This window comes from Lepidochelys olivacea (genome assembly GCF_965140295.1).
Source record: "Lepidochelys olivacea isolate rLepOli2 genome assembly, chromosome: 4".
NCBI classification, from domain to species: domain Eukaryota; kingdom Metazoa; phylum Chordata; order Testudines; family Cheloniidae; genus Lepidochelys; species Lepidochelys olivacea.
Genome location: NC_140414.1, coordinates 99531489 through 99548936, shown reverse-complemented (window position 1 = coordinate 99548936; position 17448 = coordinate 99531489). Strand labels below are relative to the sequence as shown.

At 41.9% G+C, this 17448-nt stretch overlaps 1 protein-coding gene across 1 annotated transcript in view; it reads left to right on the top strand.

Annotated features, from left to right (window-relative positions):
- GABRB1 (gamma-aminobutyric acid type A receptor subunit beta1) overlaps positions 1 to 16889 on the top strand; it is a 267143-nt gene extending 250254 nt beyond the window's left edge. Inside the window, exon 10 of the mRNA XM_084626426.1 lies at positions 16337 to 16889. Coding sequence (XP_084482552.1) covers positions 16337 to 16684 — 348 coding nt within the window. The 3' untranslated portion in view covers positions 16685 to 16889. The remainder of the gene's footprint in view (positions 1 to 16336) is intronic.
- The last annotated feature ends 559 nt before the right edge of the window (positions 16890 to 17448 follow it).

Here is a 17448-nt window from a genome sequence, read left to right as displayed (position 1 = left end):
CTTATGCTACATGGAAATTCAGTTCAAGACCCTGACACCTACAGGTACTCCACAAAGGGTTCCCCCTACACTGTTAAGGGCATAAGCCATCCCTTTATGGATTATTCGCTGGAGATGCTGTCCATACCTATGCTGCATTCAGATGAGAAGCGGGGAAAACAAGTTAACAGAGGCCAGTTTCAAACACTCACACCTCTGCTCAAACACCCCAAAGCTATTCTGATCCAGGTGGAAGGTGGACAGTGAGGATCCATGAAGAAAATAGAGAAGCACCTCTTCTCCAGCATCAGCCCTGGCTGTGTGGACCCTGGTACATGAGCAGATGACTTTGTAGGTGGTCCATGGAACAGAGGTAAGTTACATTTTTTCTACAGATTTGGTGACACCAGTTACATCTTGCTGACGTTCACCAAAGCCAGTTTAAAACTTTCACTTTGATCGTAAACTGGCAGAAATATTACAGAAATTAAGAACGTCTGTATCAGACAATTGCTTAATTGAATTGCCTTTTACACACACTCAACATATGCCTGTGACACACAGGCATTTAAATTAATTGTTAAAGAGATCTGTCAATTAATGATTTTGTTGTTGTATTGGTGACTGTAGACATACTGCATGCATGATCCTCGTAAGTATCCTTTTGGCTTGCAGTATGGAAAATATTGATGTTCTAAGGTTGGCTTTATCTTTCAGTTTTACATAGGAAGAATACATGATCAGAGCTGCAGGTTGGAAGCTAACTGGCGGAACTGGTGGAGCTGGAGTAGTTCATCTGAGCCCTAATCTACAGAATTTCCCTATATCTTTCATATTTCAGCGGTCAGTACCAAAATATAGGAAGCTGATTTCAGAGGGTGAGAGAAGAGCAGCAGTAAGTATGTACAATCACAAGATATGGCTTCCTCTACCATATTGACCCATGTCATATATCCATATTAGTTACCACTGTAAACAACAGTGATGTACACATAACAGTTCTTCTCCTTTTCTCCAGGTTAATAGTGCTACTTATTTCTACCTGAGATGTGCCCTAGGTAAGGAGGATGAGTTTCTTCCTACAGCAAATTCAGCATATCTAATGGCATAGTGAGACATCCAATGAACTGATTATGAAATTGAACCAGCACCTGAAAGAGAAACTGGATAAGTTTATGCTCAAATAAATTTGGATGCAGATAATGACCTTGTAATGTTCCACACATGGTGTTTTTTCTTCCTCAACCTGACAGAGGAGGAATCCAGGATCACCACAGTCCTACATCAATGTGCCATTTTTATTTTAACATTTTTATAGATGAAGGAATTTTTTTTATTCATTACAAATAAGCTCTCATTGTTCTTGGTTCTATTTTTGATGATAAAATATTTTAAAAATCCTTTATATCTCCCTGTCCTCTTATTGTCTTTTCATGGAGAGCTAGTTATAGCTTTGGATATCTGGGACAAAACAGCCAAAGGAGTAACACACTTGTAAGGTGTATGTTTCTATTTGTAGATGAGTAACTGTTAAAAAAACTTCAAAAGGATATCTCACCTTTGAAGCTCAGTTCATATTCCCTTCACCATTCTATATCTACGCTGCAACAGAAGACCCATGGCTGGCCTGGATCAGCTGACTTGGGCTGCATGTCTGTAAAATTGCTGTGTAGACCTCTGGGCTTGGTCTGGAGCCTGGGCTCTGAGATCCCAACGAGGGGTGGGGTGTCCCAGAGCCCAAATGTCTACACAGCAATGATATAGCCCTGCAGCCCAAACCCTGCAAGCCTGAGTCAGCTGACCCAGGCCAGCTGTGGCCGTGTCATCGGTCTTTTATCACAGTGTAGGGGCAAATTGCAACACCTTTACACACTGACTATAATGTGATTATTTTTGTGCCTAACTGCAGGTTATTACGTGTAAGGGGCTTAAAATCTGGTCCTAAACTTTTGTCTCAGAACTCAAAGAAAAATTTATTACATCCTTCAGTCATTTATATGCAATGGATGAACTCAATTCACTCTAGACAAAATTGAAAGTTTCTGAGGCTAGTCCTCTGATAATAAATTGCAATGAGAGAACCATATTAGGTTGTTTCTATAGATGTCTGAGTACCCTTTACAGCCATCAGCAATATATTTTGCATATGTACATTACTTGCAGCCAAAACTATTTTGGACTGTCTTTCAGTGTTGCTTAAAAGCCACAAAGCTTGATACAGCATTCATCATCCTCTAGATAAATGTACTAGCTTGAGTTTCTTTAATCTTTACTGAGCAGTCACCCCCAAGGGATATCACTAATGAAGATTCATGCATATGTGGTCTGTCATGATTTAGGTCTTAAGCAGCTTCACTGAAGTTTTCTTAGGGTATGTCTAAACTACGAAATTAGGTCGATTTTATAGAAGTCAATTTTTAGAAATCGATTTTATACAGTCGATTGTGTGTGTCCCCACTAAGTGCATTAAGCTGGTGGAGTGCGTCCTCAATACCGTGTCTAGAATCGACTCACGAAGTGGTGAACTGTGGGTAGCTATCCCGCAGTTCCCGCAATCTCCGCTGCCCATTGGAATTCTGGGTTAAGCTCCCAGTGCCTGATGGGGCAAAAACATTGTCACAGGTGGGTTTGGGTATATGTGAAAAGCTCTGTGAAAGCAATGGCAGACAATTGTTTTGCGCCTTTTTTCCTGGGTTACCCGTGCAGACACCATACCACGGCAAGCATGGAGCCTGCTCAGATCACCACTGCTGTTGTGAGCATTGTAAAAACCTCGTGCATTATCCTGGAGTATTTGCAGAACCAGGCTAAGAGATGCCAGCACGAGGACATGGACACAGACGTTCCTGAAAGCATGGGCTGTGGCAACTGGGACATCATGGTGGCAGTGGGGCTAGTTGATACAGTGGAACACTGATTCTGGGCTCGGCAAACAAGCACAGACTGGTGGAACCGCATAGTGTTGCGAGTATGGGATGATTCACAGTGGCTGCGAAACTTTCGCTTGGGTAAGGCCACTTTCCTTGAACTTTGTGAGTTGCTTTCCCCTGCCCTGGAGCGCAGGAATACCAATATGAAACCTGCCCTGACAGCTAGGAAGCGAGTGGTGATAGCCCTGTGGAAGCTTGCAACACCTGACTGCTACCGGTCAGTCGGGAATCAATTTGGAGTGGGCAAGCCTACTGTAGGCACTGCCAATGCAATCACTGACATTCTGTTATCAAGGGTAGTGACTCTGGGAAATGTGCAGGTCATACTGGATGGCTTTGCTGCAATGGGGTTCCCTAACTGTGGTGGGGGTGATAAATGGAATGCATATCCCTATCGTGGCACCAGACCACCTTACCAACCAGTACATAAACCGCAAGGGGTACTTCTCAATGGTGCTGCAAGCAGTGGTGGATCACAAGGGACCTTTCACTGACATCAACGTGGGATGGCCGGGAAAGGTGCATGAAGCTCGCATCTTTAGGAACTCAGGGCTATTCGAGAAGTTGCAAGAAGGGACTTACTTCCCAGACCAGAATATTACCATTGGGGATGTTGAAATGCCAATAGTTTTCCTTGGGGACCCTGCCTGCCCCTTGCTCCCATGGCTCATGAAGCCATACACAGGCAGCCTGGACAGTAGTAAGGAGCAGTTCAACTATAGGGTGAGCAAGTGCAAAATGGTGGTAGAATGTGCCTTTGGACGTTTAAAAGCTCGCTGGTGCTGTTTGCTGACTAGGTTAGACCTCAGTGCAACCAACATTCCCCTTGTTATTGTTCCTTGCTGTGTGCTTCATAATATCTGTGAAAATAAGGGGGAGACGTTTATGGTGGGGTGGGAGGTTAAGGCAAATCGCCTGGCGGCTGATTTTGAGCAGCCAGACACCAGGGTAATTAGAAGAGCACAGCTAGGCACGCTGCACATCAGAGAGGCTTTGAAAACCAGTTTCATGACTAGCCAGGCTACGATGTAACAGTTGTGTGTGTTTTTCTTTGCTGCACACCCACCCCCTTTTTTTAATTTTAATTCTCTGTAAGCCAACCACTGTCCCCCCTTCGATCACAGCTGGGAAAGGAAATAAAGTAACTATTGTTTTGAAACCATGCATTCTTTCTTTATTAATTAAAAAAAAAAGAGAGAGATAACTGACAAGGTAGCCCAGGTGGGGTGGGGTGAGGGAGGAGGGAAGGACAAGGCCACATTGCTTATTGTAGCCACACTACAAATCAAAACTGTCTGAATGACAGCCTTCTGTTGCTTGGGCATCCTCTGGAGTGGAGAGGCTGGGTGACCGGAACCTCCCCCCGTGTTCTTGGGCATCTGTGTGAGGAGGATATGGAACTTGCAAAGGAGGGCAGGCAGTTATACAATGGATGCAGCGGTGGTCTGTGCTCTTGCTGGCTTTTCTGCAGCTCCAACAGATGCTTCATCATGTCTGTTTGCTCCGCCATTAGCCTCAGCGTCGTCTCCTGCCTCTGCTCTTCACGCTCACTTAATGCTTTCCTGGTCTCTGCCACTGAATGCCTCCATGCATTAAGCTGTGCGGGAGGGCTGCATGAGCTCGGAAAACATGTCATTGTGAGTGCATTTTTTTTTTGCCTTCTAATCTGCGGTAACCTCAGGGACACAGATGATAGAGGGAGCATAGAAACATTTGCACATGGGGGGAGATAAAAAGAGAGTAAAATTTAAGATGATACATTTCTGAGAACAAATGGGAGACTCTTTCACAGTGAATCAAGCAATTCACAGCAGACAGCACATGTGCTTTAGGTACAAGGTCGCATTTTGCCTTTTATATTGAGCACCTGCTGGTATGGAGACACATCACAAACAGCTGGGCAACAGAATTTGGTTTCCAGGCAGCCATGGTAAGCCTTTTGGTACACAGGGTTGGCTTCTTTCACCTTCATAAAATGTGGGAATGGTTTCAGACTGCCATCCTTTCCCATAGCTTGCAATGCCAGTTAGGTTTCACATTTAAAAGGAGGGGCTGTGGTTTTTGGGTGGATGTGCAGCACACACCTCCCCCTACCCCTACTGTGTGGCTATTCTCTGGGATGATCCCCTAACCTCTCCCTGCACCGCAGGGCTATTCTCCAGGATGATCCCTTTTAGCCAAGTGCAAACAACTCAGCATGATTGGGGTCCTTTTACTGTTCCCCTACAAAAATCCCTCTACTTCAACCAGGTGACCATGAATGATATCACTCTCCTGAGGCTAACACAGAAAGATATAGCCTGAATGTTGCTTTAATGTGACCAAAACCCAGGACCATTCGCTGCCATGCTTTGGGCGTCAATGATTCCAGACTACTTGCTACTGGCTTGGAGTGGTAAAGTGTCCTACCGTGGAGGATGAAATAAGGCAGCCCTCCCCAGAAACCTTCTACAAAGGCTTTCAGAGTACCTCCAGGAGACCTTCATGGACATGTCCCTGGAGGATTCCCGCTCCATCCCCAGACACATTAACAGACTTTTCCAGTAGCTGTACTGGCTGCGAATGCATCCCAATTCTTCAGGGAAAATCAAACATTAAATACTATTGCTTTTAAACCCTGTACGGTAGTTACAAATGTGCACTCACCAGAGGTGCCTTCTCCGGCTTCAGGGTCGGGGATCCCGCCTTGGGAGGGTATTGGCTCCAGGGTGACGAAAAGGTCCTGGCTGCCAGGGAGAACAGCTTCACCACTTGCCTGCTGTGCATTCTCTTCCTCTTCCTCATCCACAAAATCCTCCTCCCTGTTGTGAGACACTCCCCCCTTGCAGGTGTCCACGGACAGTGGTGGGGTAGTGGTAGGGTCCCCACCTGGAATGCCATGCAGCTGATCATAGAAGCAACAAGTATGGGGCTCTGACCCAGAGTGACCGTTTGCCTCCTTTGTCTTTTGGTAGGCTTGCCTGAGCTCCTTGACTTTCACGTGGCACTGCTATGTGTCCCTGTTGTAGCCTCTGTCCATCATGCCCTGTGAGATTTTGGCATATATATTAGCATTTCTTCTTTTTGATCGGAGTTCGGCCTGCACAGATTCTTCTCCCCATACAGCAATCAGATCCAGTGTCTCCCTTTCGGTCCATGTTGGAGCTCATTTGTGATTCTGGGGAGACTGCATAGTCACCTGTGCTGCTGAGCTCAACATGCTGACCAAACAGGAAATAAAATTCAAAATTTCCCGGGGCTTTTCCTGTATACCTGGCTAGTGCATCGGAGTTGAAAGTTCTGTCCAGAGCGGTCACATTGGAGCACTCTGGGATAGCTCCCGGAGGCCAATAACGTCGATTTGCGTCCGCACTACCCCAAATTCGACCTAGCAAGGTCGATTTTAGCACTACTCCCCTTGACAGGGAGGAGTATAGAAGTGGATTTTAAGAGCCCTTTAGGTCGACAGAATGGGGTTGGTTGTGTAGACGCATTCATTTTAAGATCAGCCTAATGCAGCTAAATTCAACCTAACCCCATAGTGTAGACCAGGGCTTAGAGTGAAAAACAGAGCGGACTAAAAAAAATTGTAAATTCAGCAGAGACTAAAAGTGATGTGTTTTCTCCAGTGTTTTCCCCAGGAATTGAAATTGGGGTGGGGTGGGGGGGGTGGAGGTCAGGGCCGATAAGAGGTGAGACTGTGAGGGTGAAGGCGGGCTGTATGGCACCATAGTAAAACTGAAAAATGTTTAAAGACCATTTTTACTAGATTTAACGCATGTTTTAAAATCACACAAATTAAAGTTGGCTACTCAAGCCTTCTATGAAGTACATCATCTACATCCTTCTTGGTTTCTTGTTATAATTTTGCACAACTCTGTTAATGAATTTCTTGAATGCAATGCTTTCATCTTTGGTGGCTTCTCGTGTGTCCAGTACTTCCATTCCTTCAATTGATATGCTCATGAGTTCATTTACATGATCAGGCAGAAGGCGACTTCTTTCAGAACATAAAATTCTATTCAATGATGAATAAGAATGCTCAACTGTAGCTGCTGTGACTGGGAGTAGCAAGAGATGAATTCCTACTTCTTTCATCCCAGGAAACATAGCATAAAGATCAGGTCGAGCCACTAGTGATGATAAAAAAGAAGTTGAAGTCAAATCTTCATTCGTTCATTCATACATATGATATTCCACTCTGTTCAAATTCTCTATTCTGTCCTGAGCACATGGCAGCCCCATTGCTGGTAGTGCCTCATTCCACTCAACTGTTGGTGTTTTATAGGACAGGGATCTGTAAAAGCTATGTAGAGGTTGAGTCGAATCTAGAAGTCATTGTTTTAGATTTTTAAGAATCAAGTCTGTGTACTTTTTCAGTTGTCTTAACAAACACTTCTTGTCCTCTTCACTTAAGGATTCAATATAAATGCCTTCGTTGGTCAACTTCTGGACTGAAGTCTTTGCTTCTTCCAGTACTTTTTCAATGGATAGCTCTCTGATTGATCCAAATGTAGCTTCTATTGCTGGACAAAGATCTACTACTGTTGAAGCAGATGCCTGGATGGCATTGTTTAATGACCCAAGTGGTTTCAACAGTACGCTTACAAGAGAAAGAATGGCAATAGTAGTCTCTGAACATAATAGCAAAAGTAATCCACCAGCCTCACTACTTAGATTCATCCCATCTTCATAGATGCTTTCCAAAGCTAGTAGTAACGTCTGGAGTAATTTTTAAGACAACAGCCAAGGATCACTCATGAGAAAGCCAAAGGGTTTTCCCAGGTTGGACAAATTTGAACTTCAGTCAGTGTCTCTTCTATATTTTCCAAGATATTCAGTCTTTTTGGACTCTTGCTGAAAAAAGAATATAATGAAGAAATTAAATTTATAGCTTTTTAAATGTCTTTTGAAGAGTCTGCAGCTCGTACTACTGCTAGTTGGAGTAGATGGCCTCTGCAGTGTGTATAGGAGAGATTAGGGTTACACTTTTCTCTGAGCAAAGCTTGTACTCCATCATATCTTCCAGAGAAGTTTGCAGCTCCATCAAATGCACAAGCAGCCATCTGTTTGGGGTCCAACTGACAAGCATTTAACTCTTCTAAGATGTGGGTTGTCACAGATGCAGCCAATGTGTCTTCCATAACTTGAACATCTAGAAATGCATCTACTGGCCTACCATTGACATCAAGATAATGTACACAGTGACTTAATACCCGTTTGCATCAGTGCATTCATCAGCCATGTATGCAAATTTTTTTCAATGTGGTGATAGAGTTCTTCACTTTTTCAACTGTTGAGTCTTTCACTGTTGCACCACATGCGTCTAGCCAGTCAGTTGAGTTTCTTGCAGAAAGATAGTGAGCATTTGCTGGTCTTGTTCGGAACCAGTGTTCAACTTCAGGATGAACAAGTGACAGTGCACTTAACATTGGCCTCCAGTTTGTAGTGTGTGGTATCTCTTGCTTAAATAGAAAGTATGATGCCACAGCCATGTTTGTTCGCATGAACTGTGTTGTGTCTCCAGCATTCTTAACAGCCTCATTAACACTCACCAGTGTTGTCCTTGGTCTATAGAGACTCAGAGTTCAGAGGTGCTTTCACATCAGTTCACCTCCCAGTTCGGGGGCAAGAAGGCACCTTGCTCGTTCCTCCAGCTGCTCACTGTTCACTCTGGTCACTGTTGTTCATTCACGCCATTGCTCTGTTGCCAATGGCCCTGCGCGGTCACCTTCTGCTGCCACCTGCCACTGTGACCTCTGCGAGTTGCTCTCTTGAGGTTCCACCCAGCTTTCAGTGATTTCAGCTGAGCTCTCCGTGGGGGAACCTCGCTGCTAGTGCAGACTGGGCCGTCTCTTCCACAGAAATACTGTCCCACAGCAGGTCTAAGCACTGAGACCTGATTATCAGTGATTTCAGCTGTAGTGGTCACTTAACAAAACAAAAGACTATCTATGGAGCCTAATCAGCTCTGTCTTTAAACAGTGGAGAGGGGCAGGTCAAATAGTACTTGCTACTCAGGCAGACCATCAAGCAAAACACCTGCCCTCACCCTCTCTCTTGATGCCCTCAATCAGCACAGGCTAAGTACAGTTCTACTGCCCTTTACTCATACAATAAGAACAACAACATTTCATCACCCCCCGCATTCAAGCGATTTGTAACCCAACCCCAGCCAAAATCTATCACTTGGGTAACACAGCTCCGTTTGCTGGATACCTAGGTAGATTAGGTGTGAATGTAAATACAATCTGGTCCTGATGCCTTTCCCCCCAGCTGCCAGCTTATCACTAACTGAGGGGGAGAGCTCATTTAGACTTTGCTTACAAATCATAATTTGAAGTTATTAGGCTGGCCAGCATGCCAAAATGAATGCACTGACATGGTCATAAAAAACAACAGCTGTATAAGGAAGCTAGTCTATGTTAATACTTTTCAAATCTATTACACTTTTTCAGATACACGTGTTTTATCATACACTTTATATGTTTTTAAAGTGTGTATTAATGTTTCAATTTCAATTCAAATGTCCAAACAATCACTAATTGGCAACACTGCATGTAACTAGTTCACAAACCTGGGAGGGGGGGTGTTGGGGAAATTCAGGCCTGGTTTTCACTATAAAGAAATGTTCAATGTAAACTACATCATTTGTCTGAAATGTGAAGGATATTTAAACTTTTTTTATTTTTTTTTACAAAGGCAAGAGATCAGCTCAATCACATTTTATAATTCTCCTTATAAACCATTTAGGTCATCTTCAGATAACAGCCCAACAGTGTAACTATACTTTACATTTCCATAGCCACTGTCATCAGAGGCTTGCACAGTGACTTACTAAAGTTAATTTAGGTTCAGATGATCACTGGATAGGGCATTATATCCCCATTTTATAGATGGTGAAACTAAGACTCAGAGTTTACCCAAGGTAACTCCAAGACTGACCCATCTCTCCTGACTGTCAGTCCTATCCTTTAATCATAGGAACAATCATTCTCTATCTGGATCCCATCCTGCACATGCTTACACACACAGAATCCCAATGAAGTCATTGAGACGTCTCACAGAAGTAAAATTACAGATTTGTATGTATGTTCTAGATGTAAGTACTTATGCAAATGTCCTTGGCTTACTGTAGGAAATTATTTAGTTTACATTCATTCCTAAATGGGCAAAGTTGCATGTAATTCACTAAGCAAAATGTCAGATATCCATCTCTCTACACAGCTTGATTTTCAGACATGACTGGTGATTTTGGATGTCCCAATTTGAGATGCCTCAAAGAAATCCCCAAAAGAGGTTTCTCTGCAAGGCAAGCATCACTTTAAAATCCTGGCTAACATTTCCAAGGTTACGTATGTGTGAAGTCAAAATGTTTGTAAAGGGTAACGGCAATATTTCTCTCCCTAGATAGCATTCTATTCTATTTATAGATCACCAGGAGTATATCTGAAAGGTTATACTGGGGGTTAATCCAAACTAGTAATATGCATTGTGAGGCAGGTCATGGTGCATCCTGCGTATCCATTTAGGAGAGTAAGGGAGTCGGGTGTACTCACTCTCTCTTGCAAGTGGATGAAGAGTGGGCAGGCAGAAACACGGAGTGGGCAGAGCCTTGGTTGCATCCCCACAACCTCTAGTATTCTGGCCAGCACAAATGTGCCTGTGCACCAGGGGATGTAATCTGCACTAGGTATAGGGCTGGGATGTGTTCCCCCAAATTGAAAGGCAGATTGTGACCAAGTCAGAATCTGCTTCCTAGGCTGCTCTTAGGACAGCACATTACCCCAGGCACAACCAACTGTTGTCCAGAGTTAGGTCTGGGTGGTGGTAAGATTTTTTAATTATTTATTGTTTAAAGAAACTAAATCTACCTAGTTTTAATTTGAAATTTATAACAGATATTTCCATCTAAAATTAATGTAGTCAGGGATTGTGTGTAGTGTCGCTGTAGCCAGTGTCGCTGTAGCCATGAGAGAGACCAGTTGGCTGAGGTAATATCTTTTATTGGATCAACTTCTGTTGGTGGAAGGTACAAGCTTTTGAGCCACACAGAGCTCTTCTTCAGGTCTGGGGACAGAAGCAAAGTGTCTGAGCTAAGACATTTTTAAATAAAAGATTCTCTCTGTAGTCAGGGATGACAGTTCTGCAAACAAGTCTCTTTTGGAGATTTCTTTTGGCAGTTGCCTATTATTTCAAGATTCTTGTTATGCCTCAGTAATTAAACATCTGCTATACTTTTGATTTTTAAAAAGCAGTATTTTGATCTGAAGTTTAGTACACCCTGAAATGACTATTAAAGACACAGGGGTCAAATCCTCTGATGACCTAGTTCCATATCATTTGATCAGAGAATATTACATATATATGAACTAGTTTGCTTCTCTTGGATATTTTTCTTAGAGATCATAAACACTTTGCTATGAACTGTAAAACCTATAATTCTAAGGTGGTGAATTGCTTTGCTGATTATTCAAATCAGCAAGCTTAAAATGATTTAAAAACTCATTTAAAAATGTAACAGGATCATAACACTTAAATTAAAGCACCAATTCATATGGCACTTGGCTTGCAATAAACTGTGAGCGTATATTAGTTTACAAGGAAGCATCCATGTGAATCAATTTAAATTGTAAGCACTTATGAGTTATTTGTCTTTATAAGGAGAAGCTATAATAGAGTAACTTAATGATGCTTACACTACTGTTGCAACTGATTCTATATTACACAACTCAAAAACCCTTAATTTACACATAGGATTATACAGTAACAAACAGCCATGAGATATATTCAGCTCCTTCACAAGCCCTGTGAGGCTTTATTTCCCAGTTTAATATACAGTCACATTTTTCTCCCTCCAAAGGTTTTCTTGTGTCTAGTTCTCAGTCAGACTCTTAGCTCCTTGGGACAGGGGCTTTATCTTCCTTTTTGACTGAAAGTACCTTGCATGGCTTTTAGTGTCATCAGTTTGCAGATGACACTGAGCTGTATCTTTTCTCATTCAAGTGATGCAGATCGCTTTCCTCAGCGTCTGGTTGAGACTGGGGCACGGATGACAAACAACTGGATGGATGAAGCTCAATCCAGATAAAACAGAAGTGACGGAGGGCTAGTGGAAGGAAGTGGAAGATATAGTAAAGGTTGTACCTTCCCCTTTTATTGAGTGTGGTTGTACACCACTTATCCCTTGTCTTCACAACTTGGGAGTCTGATTAAATTTCCAATTATGGTTGGATGATCAGCAACCAAGACAGCCTTTCATCATTTGCATCTGACCAGGAAGTTACAACTTACGATATTTCAAACATACCTTGCTACTGTGTCACCTGAAGGCTAGATTTCTGCAATGTGCTCAGCTAGGGGCTTTTTCTGAAACCCGTTCAGAAACTGAAGTTGGAGTAGGATGAGACAGCCTGGTTGTTAAGCAGAATATCTGGCTGCAGGCATATCACACTGGTGCTTCATGATCTGGACTAGCTTTTTGTGAATTTCTAGATGAAGTTTAAGTGTTGGTTTTGCCTTACAGGAACAAAGCCCTACATGTCCTAGAACCTGTCTGAGAGACTGCTTCACTCTCCATGCCATACCACTGCAGTTAGTGGTGACTCTGAAGCAGAAGGCTCCTCTAGTAAAAACAGAGGGAGCTAGTGGCAGATCATTCTCTATGTAACTGTGTTCTGAATTTGCAATTCACTCCTTAACTTGGTCTGATACAGCCAGAACATGTTGCTCTTCAGGGAAAAGCCCCTTGTTTTTATGGAGGATTCTCAGGAGAAGTTGTTACAGGAGTAATTGTTAGGGAGGATTTGGCATTTTTCTTATAATTTCTTCTTTACTTATCATGGCGGATGCTGCTGGGTTTCATCTTTATTTATGTTGATAAACAACTGTTAATGGCAACTAGAGCCTCTTATTGGTTTTTGAAGAACAGGCAAAAATATTACTTCTCAGTTGGAAAAAATTATACAAAGAAAATTCAATACCTCCTTTGAAAAGATGTTTAAAATACTTAATTAAATGAGACAAGCTAACAGCATTGTGGACTAATAGAATGATATAGCCCTTTCCCTCCTCTTTGCTCTCCCCCATATCATTACTATATGGTCTCTCTTCACAGTTCCAAAATTGGCTCCTAATTGTAATCATTTAAAAATCACTTCTTTTTTAAACTACTAAATACACAGAATTCTTGCCTGAACCATCCATACCCTATTTTTTTACTCTTTTACATTTATAATGGATTTATTGAAATAAAGTAATTTCTGGATGACATTTCCTTAACTCCAGCCATAACCATTTTTCACTTTTGGTGGATTCTTCCTTCTCTGATATTTGCATCTCTTTCCTCCTTCAAGAAATTCCATGAAGAAAAACAGAATCCGAAACTTCCAATTCTTTATGGTAACTTTATGGCTTAAAGTCGAGTAGGACAAGAAGTAATGGGCTTAATCTGCAACAAGGGAGATGTAGGTTAGATATCTATGGTCTAACTATACTGGTACTTAAACACTGGAATAGGCTACCAAGAAAGGTTGTGGAATCCTCCACATGGAGATTTTTAAGAATGGGTTGAAAAAACACCTGTCAGGGATGATCTAGGTTTACTTGATCCTGCCTCAGTACAGGGAGCTCTCGAGGTCCCTAAACTTGTATTGTATGAAGATCTCAAGTCCTTGGGTCTTTTAAAAGTCAAGTATTTTAAGTTGACTACGAAACATGATGGGAAGTCAATGCAGAAAAAGAGGAGGGATGGGGGATGACATGCCATAATAATTTGAAGCTAGAAAGTAGCCATTCAGCCATAATTGCATCCTGTGGATTTATCAAATACTGCACTCCAGCTAGGAAAAAAATCATGACAGTCTTGCCTTGAGATGATTACAGCATGAACAAATAACTTAGCATGACACTGGAAAAGAGTTTCACTCTGGCAATATTCTTCAAATAGTGATAAAATCATAATCTATAGCTACATGCAACAGGATCAACTATTGAATGTAAGCTTTAAAATTGTATTTTAACATGTTACAAAAGTCTAGGAGGAGGATCTAAAGGAAAAAAAAACTGTGAGAACAGCATCCATTACTTAGAAATAATGCAAGAACTGATAGCCTCTTTGTGCAACTGGTATTTCCTAAGAGTTGTTTGAAGTTCCTAATACAGAGGTTCGCTGACCTTTCCATTGTGAGGCCTACACATTAAAAATAAAAAAAATATTTTCTTGGGGACACCTTTCCTTGCCATTTATTACTCTGCAGACTGTGCACTGATTCACAACTGCATGACATTCCTGTAGCAACTACAGCAATTGCTATCACGGAAAAATAATATTAAGGATATATTTAATGTATTTTGTCATATTTTAATGACTGGAAACAAGAAAACCCAACACTGTAGACCTAATCCCATTACCTACTGGCGTCAATGATAAGACTGCCACTGAAGGCCAGGCCCTAAGTGACCAGCCAGTTCTCTGCAGACCACCAGATGTTGCTCCACAGATCACCAGTAGTCCACTGACCAGTTTGGGAGCCTCTGCCCTAATCTTTACAAATATTGGAGTGACCTGTAGAAATTGAAGAAATGAGTTTCTGAGTGTTCCAAGGAAACAATGTAGGTTGGGTCCCTGTTCAATCAGTGGTAAGAGAATAGCTTTGATACTCAAAACTGAAAGAAGAGATTTCAAAAATCGTATGTCTGAAGTCTATTTCCTGAATGAATTAGGGTGACCAGTTTTTGACCAAAAAATCTGGTCGAAAAGGGGACCTGCTGGTGTCTGGTCAGATCTACTGGCTGGACACCCAAAGTCCGGTTACTGCAGGTGGGAGAAGCAGGGAGGACTGAGTCATCACCCTCGCCAGCCCCTACTCAGCCAAGGTTGCTTCCTACCTGCACTAGGCAGCTCCAGCCCCGGCTCTGCAGGCAAGTCCATCCCGACCCACACAGGGAGTGGGGAGAGGGTAAAGGCAGTAAGCAATGGAAGGAGGGGGAAAGAGGAGCAAACGGGGGACAAGGCTTTGGGGGGAAGGTGTGGGACAGGAGTGGGGCCTTGTCCTCAGGGGGAAGGTGTGGGGCAGGGGAGGTTCTGGCACTCCTGCTGGAGTGTCTGGTTTTTAAATATTGCAAAGTTGGCAATCCTAGAATGATTCTTTGTCTAATATGAACTATTATAGGAGATTTCTCAAATATTAATATTCCTAACACTTTCCAAAATTAGGACATTATCCTGGAGAGGCCAAAAGCATTCCTACGCCAATAGAAGTTTTACCACTCAGGAGTACATGCAAATTTGAGAAGGGTGAAGAGTGGGGGAGGGTGTCATTTGTGACCATTTTAGTGAATATAAAATCAACTATTCAATTTGGCCGAGCGGCACTCCTTTTTGTTTGCTTTTCATTCACAGCCAGGTTGGGAGGTGGCTTGCAAAGGCCTATGTTACCAACATGAACAAGGGTTCTGAGATGTATACATGGCTGTAGTATTTGTTATTTGTTCCAGAAGTGCTAACTTCATTTGTAAATTTTGCGTCACCTAATCAGGGGCAGCAACAATGCTATGTACTGTAGGTGACCAATCATAACAGCATAAATAATGAATATCAAATAAGTGAAAATATAGTTGAAACAACTAATTCAGGAACAGGTTGAAATGCATCCACATTAAGCATCCATTGAACATTTTAGTACATTTGTAAAACAAAACTGAAGTTTGTTCACACTAATTCACACATAGAATAAACTCTTTGCTAAAAAACAGCTCACCTGCCTCTTCTACCCGTACATTGGCAGCCTATGTATTTTTAATACCCAGACTTTAAATCTATGCAGGACAATATACATTTATACTTATTTCTATCACTACAAAAGATGGCTAATACGCATTCTGCTGGAGCTGGTTGATAAGACACATCCATAGCCTGGGACATTTTTCTTGGGAAGGAAGCCTACTGTCATGAACAATAGCAACAATAAGTTTTAGAAATGAGTACACAGCCCTGAAACTGTAAAACAAACAAAAAAACAGAAAAATTGTATGTTCAGCATAAGTACATGACAATGTCAGCATGACCTGACACACTTTGTTAAGTGGATGTCACATTTTTATAACAAAGATTGAGCCTTAAAGGTAAAATTAGGAGAATTTTAGAAAGGGGAGCAACTGTGCCCTCTAATTGAATGAAGCAATCCCCAAACCAAGATACCGTCTCATGATAAAATATATTTAACCACTAAACAATTAATTTCATCTTTAGCATCAGGCAGATGGGGAACAGTAGCAATATCTTCAGGTAATACTTATTATCTTTAATCGTACTGATGTTCTACCCTTTCTGAAGCAGCTTCCTCATTTGTAAAATCAAGTGAGATTTGCAAGAGGAAAAAAAATATGCTGATGCAATGATAACTAACTAGATAAATTATCTAAACTACATTCCTTTCTTGCCACAGGTTGATACCCGTGGAAACATTCTTCTTACAACTCTGGAATTAAGAAATGAGATCAGCAGCTCAGAAGTGTTCACAGGTATCAGTGACCCAAAAGCCACCATGTATTCATATGACAGTGCCAGCATCCAGTACAGAAGACCCATATCAAGCAGAGAACTCTACAGCAGAAGCACGTTGGACAGGCAGATGGTTCATAAAAAGGGGCGCTTACGGAGAAGAGCATCACAGCTCAGAGTCAAAATTCCAGATCTGACAGATGTTAATTCTATAGACAAATGGTCAAGGATGGTCTTTCCTATCACATTTATTATTTTCAATGTAGTTTACTGGCTTTACTATGTCCACTAATGTATGCACCTATCATCTCATCGCTAGATTTATTTTCTTCCCTTCATTTTGTTAACTCTCAAGGACTGCAGTAGCCATAATGCTACATTTCCAAGGTAAAACACACAGCCATTGAACAGTTCTTGTTTAAAAAAAACAAAAACATTTAGCCAGGTTCACTTCAGAAGAGTACAGTGTCTACTCCAGCATACTGTTATTTGAGATCTGTTCTTAAAGAGCATCTTCAACAAGGAAATAAGTGCTATTTCTTTACTTATCCAAAAAAATTGTGTATCTTCCATGATATTTTCCTACTTTTTTTAATCTGGATTTTTTTAAGTTAAATAAAAGACTGTCTTTTTTCCACCACATTCTGGTAGAATAACACTTGTCAAACAAGGCTGTATATTGTCTCAAATCGGGCACTTGACAAGCTACAGCTTTCCAGCATAAACAGGACTCAAAGACACGTGGAAAAATACCTGTTAAAAAGATTATGTCTAATTTACATAAAGTACTGTTCAAAAGTGAGTACTTATGCTAGCGCTGGCCTTTGACAATGTTTGCAGGAAGTACCAGTCAAGGGTACATAAGTCCCAACTATCAATTTTCCATAAGGCTAGAATTTTCAAAGGAGCAGAAGGGAGCTAGGTGCCCAAATCAGGGTCACTGGAACCGGGGGCCAGAGGCCCCTAGCTCCATCATTTTAAAAGTGGGAGGGCTATGCCCTCCCACTTTTTACGGGCTGAAAGGGCAAGTAATGGGGGGGAGGGGTTTCAGGGGGA